The sequence below is a fragment of the Camponotus floridanus genome, unplaced genomic scaffold, assembly GCF_003227725.1.
Source record: "Camponotus floridanus strain SB8 unplaced genomic scaffold, Cflo_v7.5 scaffold3, whole genome shotgun sequence".
Classification (NCBI taxonomy): Eukaryota; Metazoa; Arthropoda; class Insecta; order Hymenoptera; family Formicidae; genus Camponotus; species Camponotus floridanus.
In genome coordinates, this window is record NW_020229436.1 from 370485 (window position 1) to 396042 (window position 25558).

Below are 25558 nucleotides of genomic sequence, written 5' to 3' on the forward strand. Positions count from 1 at the left end.
CAAATATATCTTATTTCAAATATATCATAAATTAATTTATATATATATACATTTCAAATATATGATAAATTAATTCATATTTTGTACAACACAATGGAAGATTCATATTTACATGGATATACAATAAAATAAATTGGCAGCTTTTAAATAGCACAATCGCACACGCACAAACACACATACACACTCACATACATACATTTATTTTCATAAATAATTGTTCATTAATAAGGGCGATATGCTTTAGCTCTGTAATCTTGTTTGTGAATGGATTTGATTCTAACAATTATATCAGATCTTTATGTAAATGTTCGATCTTTGAATTATTCGAGTTTAAAAATTAAATTATTAATAAATAATGATATAGATACAAATCACATTTTAACGTTCTTTGGTCTCAAAAATATTTCAAATTTTGACTTAATATATTTTAGTTCTTAATCATTTTCCAATATTTCATTGCTCTCAGCATCTAAAATAAATGTATTATGTCTTTTTGTAAATAGAGTCTCTTGGCTCAGAGCAGGAACTTGTTGAGAATATGTGGTAGTTGCCCATAGAAACAAATCCAATGTCTGCTCTGTACATTCTGCTATAAATCTTATAAATGGTCTCACATCTCCAGTATTTGCTAATTGTAAATTTTCATAATATTTATGACGATGTTGTTTATGAATGATTACAGGTGGATATCCAGCTTGCATAAGAATCATGTTCATGAGCAATCGAGACGTTCTACCATTTCCGTCAGCAAACGGATGTATATGTACCAATTTATAGTGCGCGAGAGCTGCATATCTATGAAACAAATTTTCCATATTAAAACTCTGAACAAAATCTTAGATAAAAATAAATATTTCAAAATGTGAAATGAAAGATCTGCTTACCTTACTGGATGCATTCTGATGGCTTGTTCACTATTTAACCATAATGCAAATTCCTGCATTAAATAATGTATATCATCTGGACCTGGAGGTATATGGCCACCAACATACACTTGAGTCCTTCGAAATTCACCACCTTCGACAGGATCTACATGCCCTAGTACGCGCCTATGTATCTCTAATATATCTTTTATAGAAATGGACCCTACCCTGAAATATTTAGATAGAATAAATATTAGAACATTTACATATGATAAATATTAGAATAGAAACAAGAAGGCTTTAGATTTTTTTCATAAAATTATTAGAAACTTACCTATTGACCAAGGTCGCATTGATATATTTCATGGCGGCATCTAATCCGAGAATTTCATTATGTTCATCGATACTCTTTCCACTGACTGCAATGCGTGTCTCGACTATGGCTCTTGTCTGTTCCAGATTCATAGTGTTTCCTTCAATTCCAACTGTATGATAAATATGCTGAAAGTAAGCCTCCTTCTTAGCACGTATTAATGCGACATTGTTATCGGGTATCATTGATAATGCATTCCTCTTGTCGTCAATACGTCTAAGCGTGATTCTGTCGAGTTCCTCGACTACGCGAGCTGTCCTTTGACTGTTCATCAAAGCACCTTCATGATTTGGTTTGTAAGTCAAAGCACGTACATAAAACTCATTAGCTTTAATTATATTGTTCTGAGTATGCTCTAAAAACTCTCCATAATGATTCAAAATATCTGGATGACAAGGCGCTAATGCCACAGCATGTTGAAACAATTTTATAGCTTTATTTTTCTTTCCAGATAATTTCATCTCCAATGCTAAATGCAAAGATGTCAGGGCCTCTGCTGTCAACGCCGCAATGTTCTGAACTTGCACTTTATCGAGTTCAGTGTTACCCAATGCGGAGGTAAGTTTGCTGTCATCGTAGACATTCAAAATATTTTCTGAGGGAAGCGGTATAAACACATGACGGAATTCATGCTCTGAAAAACAGAATCGAAACCATCATCAACTATCAACTCTCAAAATTCTTATTACAAAAAATATAAATATCGCAATAAATTTTTATCTCACACGTGGCAGACATGATTATAAAAGTAGATACGTTGATCAACTTCTTGTGCTCACCTTCTTGACTGATGGATAAGTTGCGTAGATATTGTGTCAATAATGCGGCGATGACAGCCACCGCGACTCCAGAAATAAAGACAAAGGTGACGACGAGACGGTTCGGTGGCATACCGTCCGTGGCATCCCTGCGTTTAGCGTTCACGTTAGCGGCTTTTGCATAGTGTACACATATGCACTGGTACAAGTATGTAAGTGCCGGTAACATCTTTCCTCGCGGCGAGTCTTAACAAGTTTATATCTAATAACGAACCGTGACATGCTTGACGATCGTCTTGATTAAGTGACGCAACGCGTTGCGCTCATATCTGTCATGAGCAACAACTCGATGTATCCATGTGGTGTATTCTGATTGGTCGATAATATCGCCGTTTGAATCGCGCGCGCTCGATTCGTTCCTTCGTTTCGTCATTACGTCATTCCGCAATTCCATCAGTCCTCTTCCGTATTTTTGCCTCCTCGCGTCTCTTCGCGTCTCCCGCGGATATTGTAATGTTGTAACAACTTTCGACGCTTATTGATATACAAAGTATTTCCTAAGTGACGTCTAAAATTCCAGGAGATCTAAAATTCCTTGAACGACTTTAGAAAAGAAGCTTTTGAACATGAGAACAAGTTTCGAAATACTTTCCTGCAAAGTTATATGTACAACATATATGCAACTCATAAGCGACAAGTTCATGGTAAACACTTTGCAAATAATATTTAACAGTTATGCTTTCATTTTTCTACGAATACGATCGATTAATTTTATTTCAGTTATTCTGACAGTTGTTCTTCCTCCCCTCCTGCTATTCCAGTCTGAAAATCAGTTTTCCAGATTTTGGATCAGGATCGCGCCTGTTTAACGTCTTTTTTCAAAATGTGTAAGTATACTTGCTGAATCCAAAATACATTAACTATACGACTGTATAATCTAACACACTGAAATTTGTATTTGTTTTCTTACCATTCGAACGTAAAGCGACGAATGAGTGTTGATATATTTTCAATTAAAATCGCAATTTATATCGATTATTACATAAATACTAATCACATATTGTGAGTACATTTGAAATTTTATATGCACCAATGTTATTTATTGGGGTTTATTAGTTGTACGTACAGATTATTCTATTTGTTATAAACAAGAAATGAGACATGAAAAATAACGCGGAATAACTTGTTAATTTTGTTCTGATATGAAATAATCGAGAGATTTCTTAAGTAATAAGAGTCATCCGAGTGATTTAATGAAATTAATGAAATTAATCTTCAGTTTCAAAATAGACGGTGTATATTTATACAATAATAATATTCGTTAAGAGAAAATAAAAACGTCGTTATTATATCTTCTCAAAAATATATCAAAAATATTTCACACATTCTTTCTTGTTCTCGCACTTACAGTTCGATATCGCCATGGTGGAGTTAGTATTTTTTTATGAAAGCTGTCCTGAAAAATATTGCATAAATTAAAAATATCACATAAATTAAAAACTGAATATTGATCAAGCTAGATATACGATTGCTTCATCTCAGTGTTATTTTTCCAATAAAAATGTATTAGTTATAGAAAAAATTTTATATATTTTCAATCTTTATTTTTTATATATTTTTTGTTGAAAAATGTAAATTATTACTTTGTTTCGCGAAGTAGGCATACTTTCGCTGCTAACACGCGAAAAAGTTTGCAAGATCGAAGGATTAGGGATTATTTCATAATTTACTTTATAATTTCTAGAGAAATCTTCGTTCTTTCCCATTCTCTTGGGATTGATATAGGACATAGAATTTTTCGATTTTTGATATGTTTCGTTTCTATTTATAATCGATATAACAATTATTTGTCTTTATTAATTCTTTATTATATAATAATAATGCTTTTAGCTTTCATTCATGAAATACCTATATAATCGTCGATCTGAAATTCTATCATCTTGACTTTTTGGAATTTGCAGTGTATGATATTGCTGGGATGATAAGGATGAATTAGTGGTAGATGTCTTGTGCTGAATTTTCTAAAGAAACAAAAAATTAACAATTGTCTAAGTGATATACTACATGCTTATTGTGAACGTAATAATTAGAATAAAAAGGATAAGGTAAAGGGAAGTTTACGGAATGTCTCCGTTCCTCGAAAGAGCGATTTCCGTTTCCGGAGCGGCATCGCCAGTTCCATGTCGTGGAACCGTGTAATGAGGATTGTTTGACCGACCGTTCTTGCACCTGGTCGCGTTGCATAACAATTATGCGATCAGCATTGTCAGAATTTTTGAATGTGCCATTTCGATAATTGTCCTTTGCCGTTCTATGTAGTAAAAAAATATCTGGATAATTACGTATAATTATTCTATTGTATAATAATATTTCTGGATAATTATGTTACTTATATATAATTATCAACTGAGATAAAATGTCAGTTTATATTTCATTTAAACATTCCGTATAGTTAGCACTAATATATTATTTTTAATATACGAAAGCAATTATTTCTTTATAGGAGGAATTTATACGGAAAATAATATTTCTTTTGTAGAAGGAATTGTTTTTACATTTTACAAGCAATGTAGTATGCAGTATATCTCAATTTTTTTATTATTTTAAACGTTGCATTATTATAACGAAATAAATATTATTATTAATAATGAAATAAATAAGTCTATTCATGTTATAAAGAATTCATAAATAAGATAAATATTTGATTTTTATTTTTATTTAAAAAAAAATACTCTGCTTATATTATTATAAAATATTTTTTAAAGTATATATTTTTTAAGGATTTGAATTTGAAAAATTTAATTGTTTGAAAAATTTTAATTATGTTTTATGCAATTATATCACCTGATAGTCATGGTCGGCGATGATACATTTTCAATTCGATATGTGGAATTTCGAAGAAGTCGTGGTGTTAACTGGTAAGCAGAAGTTGTTATTTGGTGCAATTTATGTGCTCTATTAAGATTAAAAGATATACGTCAGGAGATATAAATAATTATATATAACAATACTTTATTATAAAATAAACTTCACTTCGTTTGATATTCCTCTTACTTGATATTATATATGCCCCCGATTTCCCCGTATTTTCGTCTTATTAATTCAGCCTCGACTGCAGTCACGTTTATTCGCATTGCCGTCGCAATCTCGTTTACTATCTACAATAATCAGCAATCATCTTGCATAAGTATTTCGTATAGCGTCACTAATTGGTGCATATTTTAAAGTCGATAAAAAAAATTGCAAAATATGCGGTGATAAGATGGAAAATTCAGTGCATAATATTGCTATAATAGTAGGAGGCACAAGAAAGGCATTTAATAAAGAAATATGGTATACATAGACTTAAACTAAAATCTAAAAATCTAAAAATGTGCCGTATTATGGGTAATAGAAGTATTTTAAGAAAATTGGATTAAAAGACCTAGAAGTATGCGATTTAAAAAAAAACATAAAATATTATAATATGTGGAAGAAAATATAATTATAAAAATAGATATTAAAGATAAAATTGTATTTATAGAGAGATAATATCACGTATTTTTTATATATATGTTTTTTTTCAAATTTTTTCCACAATTATTGTTTATGGAGTATATATTACCGCGAGATGATCGGAAACGCTCAAGTCGTCTTCAAAATAAAAATTGCTCTTCGACGACGCGAGGATCCATGGATGATCAAGGATCTCTCGAATAGTGATTCTTTCGCGAGCTGATGGAACGAGCAAGCGGTTTATCAAGTTCCTGCACTCGATCGATGTTTGACACATGGCTTTTTCTTGAATTGACGTCAAGCCTCTGTTGATCTGGATCATCAGTCTCCGTCGACGCTCTTCCGACGATGTCCATTCGTCGCGGGGACACAAAAACGGAAGTCGACCAATTGTCATTCCGTACAAAACGACTCCTCTGTTTATCATATTGTTACATAATATTATAATATTATATAACAATATGTTACATAATATTATAATATTATGTAACAATATGATATTTAAACATTGAGATACAATTTAGTACTGTATAATTGAAATACAAAATGGTCCAAGCGCATTTTTTAATGTGAATTACGCGTGTGACATTTTTATGAATTGTTTAAAGAAAAATATCTTTAAAAAACTCTTTTAAAAATAAGACTTGTGAATATTTATATCTCGCATATACAATATCTATCTATATTTACAGGCTCCATAAATCTACTTCCGGTCCATATCGTTTACCCACGACAAAGAGTTCGGGAGCAGCATACTCCGGGGATCCGCAATGCGTTCTTAGAGGATCGTTGCTGGCATAAATGTTGCTGAGACCGAAATCTAAGATTGCAGAAGACATCGATCGGTGAGTGCTTTTTACGAAAAATATTTTATAATCTTTAATTACTATATAAAAATTAGATTGCGAAACTATTATATTATATATCAAGCCAAATATGCCAATAGAAATCACGGTAATATATAATAAATAGGTAGTAATAAATTGAAAAGTCAAACGCGCTATTATTCCTTTTATATAAGTAGAAAAAAACAAAATTACAAAGCACTTCGCATTCTATTCGATTCTTTTGTAAAATATCTGCGTAGAGATCTGATTCGCCATAGCAGTCAAAGATCATTAAAAATAACGGGCATCATGTTTCAGCATAATTATATAAATTATAGCCAATTTTATCGCAAGTGCATTTTTTTATGCGAATTTTTTGCCGAGCATAAGCAGATCTGATTTCACGCTCGAAAATCAAGGGTCACGCGAGCGGAAACATTATAGTCGCGATTTTCGCGGTACACGTTAATCTATGCAATTCGATCGATATTTGCTACAATACTGCGATATATAACGTTAGTCCCGCGTAATATCGATGTACAGATATACAATATACTTGCTCTCACCTATTATCTTGATATGTTCTTTGCGTTCGTCCTGCAACACGATGTTCTCCATTTTAAGATCTCTGCAATAAAATTACAAAAAAAGTTTTTCAATAGGTTGACAGAAATTGAAAAACATTAATTAATATTTCTTATAAAAATAAAATATTCTCAAGTAACTTTGTACAAAATAATATTTATGGTTGATAGCGACAATTTATTTCTTAATTTTAGTAATATCTTAATGAATATGTATAAATATCTTAATGAAGATGATATTGATAATTTCTTAAAAAAAAGTTTTCATGAGAGCTTATTCTTTATTACAACTTTTTAAAGCTCAATATTTTAAATATCTCGATGGCTAATTTTAATTCAAATCTTCGAATAATTCAATTCGATTGGAATAAAGTTTCGCTTTTTATTTATATTTTATTAACTTATACGATACTTTAAAAAAGTAGAATTTAATTTAATTAAAGAAGATATCAACTGATATTTAGTTTAACTGTTTAGACATTTGGAATTTTTTCTCACGATAATATCACGTTTTCTAGGATTACAATTTTTTTTTTAAATCTAACATACCTCCAATAAAATAACGATTATATAGGCTCTGCGATAATTGCGCGAGTGCGTGCGGGAAAAAATCCGGGCTGTATGCATATTCGAGCGTACATAAGCATATATGCGTGTGCAGTTTGCGCGATCACGTAGCGCGTTCGCGAGATTAACGCTCTCGGCGCAAGAACCCCGTGGCCCTGACCATCGCGCGAAGGTCTCTTTGCTCGTATTTGCCGTCTACGAGCGCAACTCGCGGACCTTGCAAATTGTCGTTTCATCGGCATGATGACGTCTTGACCTCTCGATGGTGTTGGGTTCTCTCGTTTCTCGATCTTGCACATCCTTGACGAGATGTCAGAGCTGTCGAAATTTCACGATGTGGATCTTGGATTCGCTTCTTATGTAAATTTCAAAGACTTTTCGCGTCAATATTGCAAAATTTATATCATGCTTTTTCAAGAATAAATCACAAAGAAACGATTATATTATCAATCGATATAAATTTCACAAATTGACGTAATTCATTTTCTTCGTGACAGGTATCTTTTTTTATAAGACTTATGATTCTAATAAGATCATTAAGAAAATATTTCTAAATTAGTAAACAAATTTACGGATGAACAGAGTAGTGCAATGAAACACTATAGTTAGAAAAATCGGAATATTTCGATCGAGCATGCTCCAGAGATCGATAGGAGAAAGGCAATATCGAAGCTTCTAGCTAAGACCTAAGCTGTCACCGGGATCAGACGGCAACGACCCTGTAGCTTATCCGTGGCAGAGACCTTGGGACCTTGAAACGCATCATTAAAATCGCATCGCCGCGATGCGAGAGAGAAGCCAGTGTGCGCTTTGGGTGTCGCTAATAAGTAATAAAAGAGGACTCGCTCCTCAGAACACGTGCCCGCGGCGAGGTTAATACCGTCATGGGATGCGAGGCGAGCTCGTCAGGATCGTTACTCGTTGGAAGATCTAGAACATCCACAGTATTTTTCTTCATTCTCGGCTGCTGACCATCTCCCATCCAAATTTCGAATCGTTCGAATACCGCGAATGAACTCTCGCTCCAGGATATTCACCCAAAAAAGAGCGAGGAAACGAAATGATGAACGGTTTCTTCAGAAGTTTCGATATTAATTTACCTGTTCTTTCACTATACGATTATAATCAGTCAGTTAATAAAAGAGAGGACAAAAATTCTAAATGAGGTAGAAATTTTAGAAAAAATTTTAATCTTTTCCGAGAAAAATATATAGATATTAAATATGTAAATTCTTTTTGTTTATATTACTGAAGGAATGCACACATACACACAAGCATGACAATTTTAAATATAAATGTAATTCCATAAAATTAAATGTCTCATTTTACGGAAATACCTCTCTCTATTCCATATTCCGTAATTAATTATGCAAAATCAGTAAGTAATGCAATATTCACCATCAAGTAATACATAACTAATCGGTTAATTAATATCCATGCATGTAATATTATACATTACAGGATATTACATAATTATCGGTTAATCTTGTAATTATATTTCGCGATTAGATGACCAATATCATTGAATAATGTTAAACGTCAAACATATCAATGAAATACCGAAATAACGAAGAATATATCAATATTTCGATCATCGGAGCACGTCGCTCGGTTATCGAGGTATCGTCAGGTTCGAGCATCGAACGCGGCCTCCGAGCGATGCGTTTCTACTGCATCCTCGACTGCTGCGGGATAATAGTCGAAACGACCCTGAAGCCGAGGCCACGGTTGTTCGTTGGCCTGGGCGATTACGTTTCTTTTATATCGTCGTAGAAGAGGCCGCGCTGGAGGCCTGGGAACGCGCCTGGGTTCGCGACAAACTTTCGCGACAAATCGCGCGAGATCCGATTAAAGCTCCGCCGCTCGCGCTCGCAATCGCAATCGCGAGAACATAATTGCCGGCGTAAAGCGACAGGTGGTCTCGCGGACTTGATAAGAGAAAAAAAAGAAAAAAGAGAAATAAATAAGAACGCGAAACAAAAAGGGAGCGAGATGTATGTGCCCCGCACCTCTAGCGTTAACGATCGTCCCTCTCTTCTCTCATCTCCTCTCGCTCTGAAAATAAACTCGCGCGGCCCGTGACAAAAGTGATCGATGAACGCGACGATCCAGATATTCCTGCTGATCCACGGACGGACGAGATCCACTCACGTATTATGAGATGGAGCCACGCGTTGCATCGGAGAGAAGTTGCGTTCTACGTGAGGGATAAGAATTGTAAACAGGTGAAAATTTCAAATTTCTCTCCGTTGTCAAAAATATGATACGCTCGCTGATTATCGTATATTGGAGCGTACGTTCGCGGAAAAGAATGTAAATTGCTATTTCAAGGGGGAAAAACTACTCTTGTAAATCTATTTATTCTGTGACACACGCACAGATTCCGCTCTTATGGATTTACTGCTAATTGACAGTTATCTTTTATTGCCGGACAAGACGATAGCATCACCTACCGTGCACGCGGTCGCGTTTACCTCCATCGCGCTCGTAAACGCTCGCGACGCAGGAGCGATGCACTCGCTCGCGAGCACATCCGTAAGTGCTTAAAATTTAATTGCCGGCCGTGACCGTTACATCGGCAGTTTATTTCGGTCTTAATAACCCGGGTCCCCGCGTCGAGCTTTCGCGTGATTGAGCGGGGTCATGTCCGTACTTGCGGATCGCGAGACGTTCGGCAACGTAAATCGAGAGACGCGCGAAATCGAGTGCGCACGTGGAAGCGAGCGATTCATCTCGTTCCTCCCGCGTATAAATATTCGATGCGCGGCGCCGCATTGATAGGCGCGCGTGAGCGCCGTGGAATAATAGATAACGAGATATTTGGGATGCGACGCTCGAGGCGAGGTTTTAATAAACCGGTCGGATCCGAGTGCGATAAACCGGTCCGCGGTTGATGCGTGCGGAAAATAATTCGGAAGAGTTCGGCGGAAAAAACCGTGTAAACACGTTTACGCCTTTCTTCGCATCGGAGTCGTTATGGAGAAATATTTTTAATTTTAATACTTCAAAAAGATTCTTTTTTTTAGAGAACCTTCAGAGAACCTTTTTGCTCCGATCACATTTAATATTTAAAATTAGATATTACGTTTAATATTTAAAATTAGGTATTATTATAAATCTGAGAAAGAAAGAGTCAGAGCTATTTTCATTCCTATAAAAGTATAAAAAATGATACAAAATGCCACTGGAGATCTAGATGTTTATATTTCAAGAGACGCGAGGAAATATGCTTCCTAAAATTGAGACAAATTTTATAAAATTATTCATACATCCATGAATCTATGGAGAAATATTTTTAATTTTAATACTTCAAAAAGATTCTTTTTTTTTTAGAGAACCTTCAGAGAACCTTTTTTCTCCGATCACGTTTAATATTTAAAATTAGGTATTATAAATCTGAGAAAGAAAGAGTCAGAGCTATTTTCATTCCTATAAAAGTATAAAAAATGATACAAAATGCCACTGGAGATCTAGATGTTTATATTTCAAGAGACGCGAGGAAATATGCTTCCTAAAATTGAGAAAAATTTTATAAAATTATTCATGTTACGCATTCACATCTATGAATCTATTAGGTTGCGATTAGGCACGACGATGCACATCATAACGTCATAACACATCACTGGTTCGTCGACCGTAACCCGCATGTTCGACGCGTGTCTCTTATTTTTCCAGCTGGCACCCCGCGCCGATTTCAAGCCGTAAACAGTGAAACAGACGAGTTTGCGACTTATCTCATCTTAATATGTGTCGTTTATTAGCGTGTCGATATGCCCGCAATGTGTTTATCGCCTTGAACGATGTTGGGGATCTCTTTGCCCGAATATCGATTGATCGCGCTGGAGGGTAGTTTATTCGCGGTTATTCGATTCTTTTACCTTTAAGAAAATTCATATATTTAGCGGGAATTAAGAATCTTCGCGATGACAATTATCGATTATTACGTGCCTCTTTTTCTGCTTGAATTTGCTTTTTCTAAATTACAACATAGATTACATTTCTAAATTACATACTCAAAGATATGTTGGCTTTATATTGATTACTAACCGATTAGACAGTATAAAATTTTATTTGCTTTTACGGTTTGTAATTTTCCGTTATTATACGGTATAACCATTAATGTTAAATTAGCAGTTAGCGTTTTAGAATTGTTAATGAAGATTTCATATGTAATACCGGGAGATTCTGTCACTATTGTGCAAAAACAAATGTAATATAACCATTTAAATCGAGATGAATTTTATTTACAATATAATGTGCGACTGTAACGGGTAAATGAATGAATAGTATGCAAAGCTACCAGAATTGCAATTAAAATGCAATTAAAGTGCAATTTAAATGCCGGATTGTTTATACAGCTTTTACAATATTGCCTTTTTTATTTATTTGGATAAAAATTCATGTTGTTCGATTTTTCTCTTCTTGATACAATTGAGTGATTTCCAAAAAAAAACTATCTACTTAGATAGTTTTAAGTGATGCATAAAAGATATGTGCGTGATTAGGGTTGGCGCTGAGAGAGCGGAAGGATTAAATATCTCTCGCAGGTAATCGGCGTGATATCGCGATATTCGTGTGTTGCCAGTGCATCGTGCGGCTCTCGATCTCCTCGCGCTTTTTTTGCCCTTAGCAGGGGCCACGATGCGTGGGCGGAAGGGATCCGGCCAGACGGGGTCATCGGCCATCCCTGCGTTTCGCCCTTCTCACGTACAGACACGCATTGTCGTGGCCGTGAGTTCTCCATCGCATGTGTAAATCAATTCTAAATTTTTCAAAAAACTGACGAGCAAAATATAGTACATAAATTCTTCAATTTATTATTACATCGCAAAAAAATACACGGGAAAAATATGACACAATAATAAATTTTAAATTTATGTCTCCTCTTTTTAGATATTTTTTATCTTGTCATTATGTGCCTCTTATAAAGCAGAAGTATAATCGTAAAATGTATAAAAAAAAAAATATCGTTAAATGAAGGCGACTCTACGAAAATATAATAACTTTTTTGGCTCCACAGAAAGAACTCTTTGGCTCTACAGAAATAACTTTACATCGGAAGAGAAAAACGGTTTCCTTAGGATCTATTTATAAAAAAAAGGAGAAAATATAAATCTTCTCGTTTTATGACTGTTTATCTTCATTATTTCGCCGGTCCTTAGGGATAGCAGTTATCGTTCTGTGTATCGGATTCAAACGGTTGTTCTAAGCCAAAACTCTAGCTAGGACCTAGATCGCTCACATAAAGAGCGGCTTCTACGGGATGACATGTAATCTACGGGTTACAAGGGTTCCGACGAGAAGTTAAAGGCGGGGACGCTTCTCGAATACCGCGAGAATTATTGTCGGTGAAGCGGTTTAATTTTCAAACGCGTTTGCGGTTGTTTCGGCGCGAGCTGTAATTTCCGTGCCGCGCCATCGTGGGTGGCGTGACGCGAAATCGGTGGTATGTATACCGTGGCGGTAACGGTAGCGATAAAAATATGCCGCGTCTCCTGCTTGATGCTTTACGATTATTGTCAGCATCGCGACTAGAGTCGAAAATTCCTGGGGGCAAAGGTTTATCGTGGCCTTTTCGCGCTGAATCGCGACGATCGCGCAATTATGCCACGGTGTAAAAAAATACACGAATAAACGAGGCTCATAAAAATGAAGCCGCGCGATAAATCTAATAATCAGATGATAAATATTTTCTGCCTTTACGAAACATTTTTAATAACGAGAATTTTTCCCCGTAAATTATAACATATAGCTGGACATTAACTAAATTTATATATATATATATATTTGGCTTAATGGGCAAAATGCCCATCAGTTACTTGATAAAAAAATGAACCAAAATAAGAGATCGTATTATTTCTAAGTATAATTTATTATACATACTTCTGAAAAATTAATTTTTATATTCAGCATAAATTATTAAGAATATCTCTTCCAGACGAAGATAATGTTTTTCAATATTTTTAATATACAAGTAATTAACGGCATTTTCATTTTGATATTAGTACTTGTTGAATTCGTAACATTATAAAATTTTCAAAAAACATGCGCATTAATCTCGCGATGTCGAGAATAATTTAGTCGAGTGTCGAGTCGATTCAATAAACAGGATGAACAAGACGTTCGATGAACTCGACGATGACGTGCATCCATCGAACAGAGGTGGACGCAGACTCTGCGGGACGGCAGAAGAAGAAACGGACGAGCGCGGAGACGGAAAGGTAAAATGAAAAAAGGCTCCTGGTGGAGGGAAGAAGGGTGACGGCGAGAGGGGGAGAGGAAGAGGGACAAAGTCGAGAGGCGACGGTGGTCGGGGTAAAACCGGCGCGGAAAAAACTTGGAGTAATTTACAACAATCGTAAACGTAAATGCAGGCGTAGCCCGCTTGATTCATAGTGATTGCCTAACGGAACCAGTGCGAAAATTTACTCGCGCGCTACTCGTCGCCGGCATCCGGCATTTCTCCCGTCGAAAAATGACATCTGCATTCGCCACCGTTGCCTGCTTGCGCTTCAGTCACCAGTCTAATTTATTCGCATAAAGTCACTTGAACAAGCACCAATTATTTGTACACCAAATTAAAGTCTGTTTATAGAGAGCACGTGAACCATACGTCAAATTTATGAACAGTCGATTAGAAAATTAAGAATTTTCAAACGTTTTCTTCAGTGCAATTTAAAGTGTCAATAAATATTATCTCAATTCACTGGAATTAAATAATATTTATTGACATTTGAAGTTGAAACTTACGACTTGCGAAATTATATTAGAGATTTTCGATCCGTGATTCAATCGTCTCTTCGACTTATAAATAAGAAAATGGCGATAGAAAACACACAGCTAATATTTCAGTTACGTCGTGCTCCACCCGGCATGTACGTGTTCCAGGCACGTGCGTGGGTGCACGTGGACGCGTATTTAGCCGTATGTCCACGTGCACCTGCTGCCCGATCGTCGCCCGTAACGAGTAGGACTCGCTCTCGTGCGATGGCAATTATCTCGAGGCGAATTCGCAATTAAACAAGACGATATAATTTATCGGCGGACCAGTTCCTCTCTCTCGCGAAAAGGAGGTTGCAGACGGCGGACTCCCGGGACGGGCGGATCGGAAGGAGGGGGGCGGGAAGGAAAGGAGGGGACCAGAGCCGACGAGGCGCGGGCCCCCTCCGTGCGTTAATTTATTAATCAAACCTGTTTCAGGACACCTTCCGCTCTACGGGAGTGGCTCGTACGCTCGCCATGTAATTGATAATAAATATAACGCGAGTCGTTTTACTTAGCGGCGTCGACTGCTCGTCGTCGACAACGTCGAGGCGGAGAACACGGCCACGGCGATACACACGCACACCTGGTGCGTGACGGTGCGTCCGCGCGATACATGCGGCTGAAAGGGAAGCGCTCCGATACGTCTGCTGCGTAAATAGCCGTGTCGTCGCGCGTAATCGTCTGGATATATGAACTCCGCTAGAATAAACTATGAGAAACGGAGATATAAATCTCTCCCTTTTCCTCTCTCTTCCTCTTCCCGCTCATCGCTCGGGTCCGCCGTGTATTAGTGCATCCATTGCCGCGGTTAGTATTTGTACCTGGAATAAGCATGGGAAATTGAACTCGTAGCACACACATGCGGCAAAAGATTACGTGTCATGCAGGAAAAAATGCATCGCGTGCAAGATGGCGTGATATAATGTTAGATTAGTTAGTTAGATTGACACATCGAGTGCCAAGAGAGAAAGAGAGAGAGAAAGAGTGATTCGTTTATGATAATGTCGTGAGAATTTTGCGTATAGAATATCGCATAAAATTTGTTGACGATTTTGAAATTAGTTTTTTCATTCAGTTTAAAGTTTTCAACAACTTATATATACAGTATTTTTGTCTCCGATATTAATTATCTCGATATTTAAAATTTAGTTTAAAATTCTGTAAAAAACCTCCTGCGAAAATAAATGTGAAATTAACTCGGGAACGAAATTTATGTTCCTATTTTGCGAATCCGCACTACGACTCGCGTATATTTTCGGCACGAAAGTTTGGAAGTCGAGGGGAATATCAACGAGAAGATTTTGACGAAGATCCGCATTTTCCAAAGCTCATCTCGAGCTTATCCGTGCGATAACTTTCGAACGTGCCTCGATACTCGACCTCCAAATCGCAGCTTTACCTCGAGTTGCCTACGTGCTCGCCGATCATCCATTTCCGAAAGCATCTTCCGGCTTTCGCGAAGAACTTTTCATATATCCCATGTATGATTAGATTTCTTTCTATTATTGCCTAACGCAATTGTAATAGCTCATTTATATATAAGTCCTCGTACTTTTTTTTTTAATCTCAATTCCGTCACACGACGGCCTGTCAAATGGATCGTCCTCGCGAAATCCCTGTTTGTTTTCGAGCGTATATGCGTTTCGGGATCGTTCCGATTTTTCTCGGTTTGTCGACGGTTGCGGCGAAAAAAGCCGGATGGCCCGGTCGGTGAATTATGGCCGCTCGGAAGGGGCCTGGGAGCACCATTAAATGTGACGTCGTATAATAACCGCATTAATATTGTAACGAGCGTCGATGCTCTCGCCCCGATCCACCGTACATCGAGTATATCGAGGCACATACATCACCCCGTTTCTCTTTTCTTTGGCCTGTGCTCCTCTTTCATAGCTCTTCTCCTCTTTCTCTCTTTCATTTATATCTCTATCTCTCTCTTACGTTCCTCTCGAGAAGAAAGAATGACGAAGATCGCGAGACAGAGAGTGAGACGGGGAACTTCCTGATTTGGATGCGGGTTGCAGGCGCCGATGACCTCGGATCGTCACCCTGGGGGATCCTGGGAATCCGACTATCCTCGTGGTTCGTTCAAGAGTGTATAAAAGAATGAACACAGCGGCGAAAGAAAGAGAGAGAGAAGAGTGAGAGATTTTGAAATATCGCATGGAATATGTAAACGGCCGGTGAGAAGGATTTTTCGATTCGCGATGGGACCACCGGAGTCCTTTCCGGTGATATATACATGGCGCCCTGAATTCTTTCTTCTCGGATCCTACCGGTGAATCTCTTTTTCGAGGTCCTTCATTTAAATTGTATACAATTAAGCCACACGTACACAGATGTGAGTAAATATCGACCTGAAAATTCTCAAAGATACTATTTTAATAATATTTTATAAAACATGGAAATAGTAATGTTACAAAAAAGTAGAAATAGTATATATCGAGACGATTTTAACTTGATCTCTTTACATGTTCACGATAAAAAAAGGCAAGTCAAATTTAACGAAAAAAGAAATTAAATCATTTAAGCTATTCAAGTTATTAATATATATTTTAATTTTATTTATGATAAAAAAATTATGCTTACGTATTTTAAAGTTTTAATCTCGAAATAATTAGGGGTTAATATATATTATTCCCTTTAATCATATTGATGTTATAGCATAGCATGTGTGCGATAGCAACGCGAACAGGAACAGGAAAAATCTGCGATTCGCAGGGCTTCGATCCATTAAGCACTTAACTGAGAAACCGAATAAATCACGAGGGGTGACCGGATCGCGGCGGACGGATCAACGCATATCGGTTCGGCAGGATAAGCGAGGAGGAAGCGCATAGTACGGGGGAGGAAAGGCGACGGTACACGCGTCGAAGATGAACGCGGATACATCATGGCGAGGGTTTGAACGCGGGGGCGCCGCTCCAAAACCCAGGGGTCGAACCCGTGGAATATTTATGGCGACCGCGGCGGCTTCTATTTTTATTTGGTACGAGAAATCGCGCTTGCGGAGAGCTCGCGTGAAACCCGAAAAATATACCCCCGTTATTTCGCTTTATCTCCGGTCTATCCGAACCCCCTCTGCCCCCGTCGCTCCATCCGGCTCTTTTTATTCGGCAAACCCGACGTTCTCTCTGTCGCGCGTTTTCGCACGATCCTGCATGCGGTTTCTTTTCGCGCGGGGAAAAACGACGGTGCTTCTCTTACGCGAAAAGGAAGATCCCTTTTATCTTCGCGTCGAGGATCCGCCGAGGAGCCTTTGAATGTCGCCAGCGAAACATGCTAATGCCCGTTGGCACGATGAAAGCACGATCCTGAACGGCAATGGAGTCCCGGATTTCAATAAAGGCAATAGAAGCGTCCATGTGTAGTCCCCTTTGCGATTTTGTGTTTACCGCCTAAGGTCGAAAAATATGAAAAATACGACTTATAGCTTTCGTGTGAATCGCAAAAAAGGAAATTAAATCGCGGTAACTTCAACACAATTGATATGTGAACAAATTAATGGTACTCGAATAACAATATTTCAATAAGATCAGTAAATAAATCATGGTAATTAAATATCTTGGTTGAACCATTCACTAGCCATTCTTATGCTCAAATCCGCGCGAGCGAGCCAGGAATTAATTTTAAGCTCGAATTCACAATAAGCAGGTTGACGCGCATTCCACGGCTCCGATAATTGCAGGGAGAGAGAGAGAGGTAAAGGGAGAGGGAGGCGAAACGGGGGAAGAATGGGGACATAATCCGGGAGAAGCTCTCGGATTTCCATTCGAACCAGAGTCCGCGTTGCCTATTGTTACGGCATAATGCATCATTATAGCGGCGTTGCAAGAGAGGGGGTGAGTGGTATCTTGCATTAAGAGTCAGATTAGCGGACTTCCATGGACAGCGTTAGATTAGTTAAGGGGGATATTTTCCAAGGGGGTTTCCTTCGATCGCGAAACAGCGAGGGTGGTTGAACTTCGACAGGAAAGTATCGATAATTCTGCGGGTGGTTTAACGATACACGCGAGGCCATTTTTCCTCCCCTCACAATCGATTCCCTCCATATTACCTTAATTCGTATCCCTCCTTCGTGAATTCGTAACTATTGTTGTATCTGCATATAATTTTTTTTCTATTTAACGGAGAATAGTATCGAAACATTTGACGTGTAGAAAGCCGCGGAAAAATAAATTATCTTTCAAACAACTTATCTTTATAGTCATAGAATTCAATAAAAAGACAGAAGATTCTATATTAAACAAAATTTATGTGATAATATTGGTTGCGATAAGACGTTTACCTAATTTCTGCTATACGTTGTCTAAACTACTTTATCTTTTTCTCTTGCATTTCGAGAAACAAATGACTAGAAGGGGACTGTTAATTTTAACGAGAAGCAATGTTTTTTGGAGCGAACGTGCATTCGGAGGAAATCTTTTGCGAGATTCGTCTCTAAGGGTCACATGAAGGAGGGACAGAGGAGGAGAAGGGTGGCAGAAAAGGCTTGGGTGGCAGGGTGCCTATTAAAAGTTCCTAAGGGTCAATTTCCAGTCAAATACACTCGAACGGTACCCTGTCGAGGTGCTTGGGTGGTTTCAGGCCGCGAAATCGATATTAAAGCCGACCATGTCTACAAAGAGAAATATCGAAACATCTTACTCTGGAAATATATATATATATATATATATATATATATATATATATATATCTTATTGGAAAATAGATATTTTATAATGGGAATTTATGCCCAACCACAATTGCACTGGATACGAAGATAGACTTTCTCGGTTAATCTTAATACACTTAAAATGTTTTTAAAATTAAAAAATAAAATATAAATAAAAAATATAAATAAAAAATAAATAATATGATAATTGGATAAATAAGATATATATATATATATATATATATATATATATATATATAAAAGAAATATGAAAAACGATAAAAAATTGCGGAAAGGATTTCTTTTAGTTATTATATGCATCATTAATACATCAAAACTATTTTCCAAAAATGTTTTAATTATATGCGTATATTTATAATCTATTTTATCGAATTTTGTGCTGACAGTTTCATGTCTTATTTTTAATATATGCATATAAACATTCGGGTTGGAAAGAATTAGTAAAGTTTACAGACATCTTCAATAGCATCATAAATACAGCAGGCTGGAAGAAGTGGCTGGTATCTGCTTCGTTCGTACTCATCGCGTAACAAAGGGTTAAGACCGAAAACGATCGTGGGCGTCGAGGCGGAGAATTAACGGTGGGCCGACGTTGGCGTCAGGAGCATTGGCACTTTTGCGGCGTGCGTAGGCGAGCGTGTGTGGAAGACTAAAGTCGAATAAGAGAAAGAAAGAGAAAGAGAGAAGGACGAGAGAGGACGAAGAGAAAAAGATGGAAGCGGAGAGGACAAGAAGGAGGCAAAGAAGGTTGCCGAGAGGTCGTGGAGCCGTGAAGGGTTGCGATTCCCGCTCGAGAGCGACGTACCGAACCCCTTAGGTTCAACGTACAGATAGGGAGGTCGAGGGAGCTTCTCCGAGCATCGCGACGTCGAACGCCATCGACGCTATCGACTCCTCAGGGTCGATGCACGCCACTCAGCCTGACCTAGGCGTCGTACGCATATTCGAAACTCCTATGTTAGGACTGGTATTTTATCGCAGAAACGGCCAGACATCTGTTTTCGAGACATCGATATTCTTTTAACTTCTTCAATTCTTTATGTTCATTTATTGCGAGATAAAAGTGAAACTTTTAAGAGATTTCTGCACGTGATTGTAGAAAATTCCGAATTCTTCTGAAAATTTATTCGATTCTTATTATCCTTGATTGCGGATTAAATTAAAAGAACTGAATTATTATATTGCTTTTTCCATATTTTAAATTGTATATAGAAGTCACTATAAATAGATGAAATTTAACACGATGATACAATATTTATTGGAAAGAATGATCATTCCGGACATTACAAAGTTAGTGCAAATAATTTACTTGGATTTATAGCGAATTCACACATTAGAAATTTTTTAATCTTCTTTTGAAATTCCTTCTTTTTATGATTCTACAGCAGTTTATCGGCGGCAATTAATTTACTGTGCTTTATCATGGCGCCGAAAAAGACTATATTTATTTAATGCACCCGAATGCATTCAAAAGCGCAACGAAAATCTCATGACAGTATTTTAATGCGAATTTAAATGCGCCAGAGCCGAACGATAAAACGATAAAAACCGCGCGCGCGCTTTATTCGTTACTTTTATCTTTTCATAACGGGGTGAATTAGAGCTACTCGTTAATCCTCATTGTTTCACGAACATTCAGCCCCCGTTCGAACGATCAATTTGTAATCGAATATATCCACCGTGTTCGCCGCGACGAAAATGCGACGCGGTGCGGAGACCGTAATTGCTAGCGTTAAATTTTACAGCGTGTATGCGACGCGACGGTGTATGATCGCGGCCGGTCGAGCTGGAAATCCAATTTTGAGGGAAAAAAGATTGCACCGCGAGTATTGGTGGCGAATTGCCCGATCGGACGTGGGAAAAGCAGATGTTATTGCGGTGACATCGAAAATTTGATATAAAAGTTATATATTAAATTTTATAAAATATTTTTCTGAATGGCGAAATTTGCAAAAATTGCGCTCACTTGCATTATATTAAAGATCGAATCTGCGTAATAATTTTTGACATTTTTTTCGTGCGGAAAGAAAATGAGAGATTAAACCACCGGCTAATCGGCAGTATCGGTGAGCAATCTAGCAAAGTCGAAAGTTCTTCCGATTTATTACGGACGGATATAGTTTCTCGGTGGTCGATCGCGCGCTGATATTAGAGACACATCTTTTCCATTAGAAGGTGTCAGGTTGTACGAGCGTCAATCTTCGTGTAAATTAGTTCTTCTCAGTTCCCTTTGCTTCTTAACTAAGTCCTACACCTATAGATTCGCTGATTTTTATTTGCCCCTTTTCTTTTATGAACGACCGAGATCTCCGTCAAATCTCTCAGCAATTCTGACATTTATCATTAATTTCACTCCACTGACGATATTATTTATTATTGCGTCGCAAGAGAAAAATAGAACATATGCATGTATTATTACATACATTAAATGCAAATTAGGAAAGTTTACATTACGGTTATTTTAGTACTGAAGTATAATTATGAAATTATTTCAAGATTAAGACACTTTGTTTTTAAATGAAACTGAAAGAGAGATATTTCAAGAAATGTATCGTCATTAATATTAAGCATTATCATACTGCTTAAAATGGACTCGCAGACTATGATAAACATGATATCAAGCGCGATCAAGAAATCCTGGCGACCAATTTGCAAACGGCAGATCGCTTCTAAAGTTCCTTAGATACGCGCGAGTCAATAAACATCGATTTTATGATCAATCTATAGGGAATTCGTAGATTACAGTCACTTATAGTTTCGGTGCCATCGTCAGAAGATCCGTCCAATCGATAAATGCAAGCAAAAAGAGAGAAACGAAAGAGGTGTACCGATAGAAAGGAGGACAAGAGGAGCGAAGTTGGGATGGTGATTTTACCAGAAGTACTCTGGGTTCTCTCTGCCGGTCGAGAAGCGGCAAAAGATGAAAGATATTTGAGATTGGTCTAGCCATTCCGCTGCAAGCTTGCCCGGATATGGCTTTATATTGCTCTTTCGCTTTTATAGCGTTCGACTATAAACTCGCCCGAATCCGGCTTTCCCTGGCGCCGTGGCGCGTTTATCCTGCGAACTTTAAAAAGTGCCACGACACCACGAGTGCGGGAGTTCTATCGATTTTCTACGAAAATATATCGGTAGATTATAGTTCTGAAGCTACCGAGAAGCTGCAAATGCTGTGAAAGTGACTAGAATATTTTTACTTATCATTTTATAGCTGTCATAATTGCAATCATATCTCAAGCAAGCAATGATCTCACGTACATTCGCGTAACTGTAAAATAAAAGTAGAAACTGAAAAACTTTCGTGAATGTTGTTTGAAAACAACTTTACAGTAATAAAAGAATATGAATAATTCAAGAGAGAATGCAGTTTAAAACGATTATTCACGAGAAGAGTTTAATATGAGCTAAAAATTCAGCATTCTCGCATTTAATTGTGCTGCTTACATGTGTATTACATGTATATTTTGTAATCTGATCAATGATTATCGAAATTTTATTGATCACATAGAGCAATATAATAATGTTCATGTATCTGATGTATCAATTTTGTTCTAATAAAAGCGTTATGTGACGTAGATAGCATTTTTCAGGAGGATACTCTTGAATGACGAGAATAGCTCTCTTGAATAGAGTCACGAGAATGAGCGTATGCGTCCGTATCACAGACGGGAAAACATCAAAGGTGCTCGTCTCGTCTACAAGATAATCGTTCGCTCGTCACTCCGCCTTACGTTTCCTCGTAACAGGATACGGCTCTATCGCGTGTAGTCTTCCGTGAAATCGTCCCAGCGATATTCCTCTGGTGTTTCTCAGATACATCCCGCCTAGATCGTACCTCTTTCATTCCGTGCGGGACACGAGAGGGGAAGGTTTATTATTATATCGCAGCAGCGATGAAAGAGAACAGGACAATAATAGCGCGACGCTTATACAAGAGAAAAGATGCCCATCTCGAAAGTTCGTGTCTTACGCTTAAACTTGCGAACGCAAAAAGTGTCAGTGATTTTTTTATATCGCGACTATATATTGGATTGCGTCAAGAGACGCGAGAAAGAGAGAGAGAGAGAGAGAATTTTAAGAATAAATTTTGAAAGAAAGGAAAGAAATCATAATTAACTTTATTTTAGATATTTGTAATATTATTTTTTAGACTTTTACAATATTTTAGATATTTCTTATATTTTATAATATAAAATTAGCATAATGTACTTGCAACTACAAACAGACGATAGAAAAAAAAGAAAAAAAAAATATATATATATATATATATATATATATATATATATATATATTAGAAATATCAATATATTAGAATATTATAAATATTTAAAAAGATACATACACACGCACAAATTAAGGAAAAATTGATAAATTATATTATGATTGTTTATGTGGATTATACATGGAGTTGGCGGATTCAATATACTTTCAACACAAGGAATACCATACACGATAATGTAGTGGCGGTGTCGTGATGCGGTGTACAACCGGCTAAGAATTTGCATAATGGAATACGAGAGAAAAAAAGAGGAAAATCAGTGCGGGAGAGAAAAAGAGGGGAAAGAAGGAGAATTGTGGGAGCAGAAAATAAAAAGAATGATACGAATGAGAAAGATATTCGTTCTACTACGAAAAATTCAGATGTATAGTATAATTAAGTGCTAATTTCTGTTGCTATAAGCTTGCATTTTTCTTGCTTGCAAAATAAATTTAAAAAATAATCGAAAATGTTGTAATGTTATAATAAATTATAAAATGTGTAAATATAATTATCAAATTTAAAATTGCTCATTCTATGATTATTTTGTCATCGCTTGATGCAGCTTTCTCTTTTATCTGCTACTCCTATATTTGTTATTCCTTTACAGTATTTGCATAATTCAATTCGCATAAATACAATTAATTACAATCACGCAAGCACTAATCATCGGAATACAATAATCGCAACGCACTTTAGAACTCTTTTTTTAACTATACGTGCACATTTTATATTATTTATAATATTATTACATTAGAATATTAAGCGTGTGGTATTTAATTCCTTTTATTGATAATTGAGTTCCTTTTATTGTGTAATATATATATATATATATATATATATATATATATATATATAAGTACTTTATGGTGAAAATTAATAAAGGTATAAAGATCTATTATAACATTACACATTTTGTATCGCGAGCGATACACTTGGCAGTAAATGGAAGGGCAAATGCGCTATTAACGAGTGCATAAAGCGTGCTAAACCGGTGTGTTCACATGCGTTTTTTTTAGTAAGAAAGAAAAGAGAGAAAAGGAATAGGGAGCAGGCAAATTTTTTTATTGCTTCTATAACGATTTCTCTCTAATTTTTTACCGACAACGCAGATATTTACGCTTATAATATATTAGAGAATATCTTACGCTCGCATACTTTCTATTTATTATACATTGCTCTTCGAGAAGAGTCTCGAGAAAATTAATATTTCTTCATGTTTTTTATCATTTATTATTAATATTTTTCATAATATTATTGCAATTAAAATATAAATTTATAGATAATCTTTAATATTGATATACGTATAATATTTAAATAACTCAATTCGATTTTTAAAAATCGAAATATGTAATTTCATTTCAAATGGATCGAATCATCGTGCGTTTAAGATTGATAATCGAATGAGAATGAAAGATCGTTTGCATTGAAGTGGGTGCTAATGAAGCGGTATGCCAGGCTAATGAAGCAGGTGCATATTAATACCGAATCGACACGCTCGAATCCCCAGACTTACGAGGCTGAAAGAAATAAAAAAAAAAAGAAGACATTCGCACCGGTAATCCTATCGTTTTTCTGTGCGAGGCAAGCCTGAACCTGAACCTGAATGCGTACGTCTAACTTTATGCGCTGCGACTTTTAAGCATCGCGACGGTCATTAAAATTCATTGAAAGACCGACAGAACCGACACGTCGTTGCGCAAGATTTAAGATAGGCGATTAAGAGAACGACAGTCAAGGTGCTCGGAACCGTAGGCAGCCTTGGACTATCGTTATGAGCGATAAAAGAAAAAGAAAAAATTGCATAATCTGTTCGCGGACAGCGCTTCTAGATTGCAAAATGTATTTGTTTTGCAAATTAATGAGATACAAGTCTGTCTGCTCCATTACGGGATTACGTATGTGAAGTTTATCGAAACAGGCGACTTGTAGGCGGATTATGACGCGGCGCATTTTTAATAGATTTCTCCTTCTTACGCGTGTATAATTTTTTGTCGCATTATACACGGTGCATTTTTTATACATTCATTTATTTTTACATTAAATCTTTTTATCGCTCCTTCTTTTTCTCAACGTCTATAGTTAAATAATTTTATTCCTTCATACAATCTTTCTCTAATTCAGCTTTCTATAATAATTTTTCAACTTTAAATTTTTATAGGAGGTTTGTACTTTTCAAAAAATTCAATAAAAGGCTTTTAAAGAACCAGCGCAATGATGAAAAGATGCGAAAAAAACGGTTATATTAATGTAATAAGTCTAATAAAACGTTTATTGGAATTAAGTGACAAACGCTGCGTTTCAATCCAATTCGGATCCTTTTTAATGTCAAATCGCGAAATGACAGTAAAAACATAAAAATAAAATAAAATACAATCAAATTAACATTTATTTTA

At 36.6% G+C, this 25558-nt stretch overlaps 2 protein-coding genes across 2 annotated transcripts in view; both read right to left on the reverse strand.

The window, feature by feature from the left end:
- Positions 1-84: 84 nt before the first annotated feature.
- Positions 85-2355, reverse strand: LOC105257658 (adenosine monophosphate-protein transferase Fic). The gene is made up of 4 exons (XM_011268439.3): positions 2016-2355; positions 1198-1870; positions 885-1091; positions 85-795 (listed from the first exon to the last, which is right to left on the reverse strand). The coding sequence occupies exons 1-4, from the start codon at positions 2221-2223 to the stop codon at positions 435-437; spliced, it is 1449 nt and encodes a 482-aa protein (XP_011266741.1). The 5' UTR covers positions 2224-2355; the 3' UTR covers positions 85-434.
- Positions 2356-3397: 1042 nt separating this feature from the next.
- LOC105257681 (MAP/microtubule affinity-regulating kinase 3) overlaps positions 3398-25558 on the reverse strand; it is a 202495-nt gene continuing 180334 nt past the window's right edge. The window contains exons 4-11 of the mRNA XM_011268471.3: positions 6883-6944; positions 6180-6309; positions 5599-5905; positions 5049-5152; positions 4839-4949; positions 4116-4305; positions 3903-4015; positions 3398-3450 (exon numbers count right to left, since the gene is read on the reverse strand). Coding sequence (XP_011266773.2) covers positions 3426-3450; positions 3903-4015; positions 4116-4305; positions 4839-4949; positions 5049-5152; positions 5599-5905; positions 6180-6309; positions 6883-6944 — 1042 coding nt within the window. The 3' untranslated portion in view covers positions 3398-3425. The remainder of the gene's footprint in view (positions 3451-3902; positions 4016-4115; positions 4306-4838; positions 4950-5048; positions 5153-5598; positions 5906-6179; positions 6310-6882; positions 6945-25558) is intronic.

Bases quoted from the DNA above. Each gene is read 5' to 3' on its own strand.
- LOC105257658 (XM_011268439.3), bottom strand. From the start codon at position 2,223: ATGTTACCGGCACTTACATACTTGTACCAGTGCATATGTGTACACTAT. The intron at 1,092-1,197 runs GTAAGTTTCTAA...TAAATATTTCAG, and splicing joins AATGCGACCTTGGTCAATAG to GGTAGGGTCCATTTCTATAA. The intron at 796-884 runs GTAAGCAGATCT...TTTGTTTCATAG, and splicing joins ATCAGAATGCATCCAGTAAG to ATATGCAGCTCTCGCGCACT.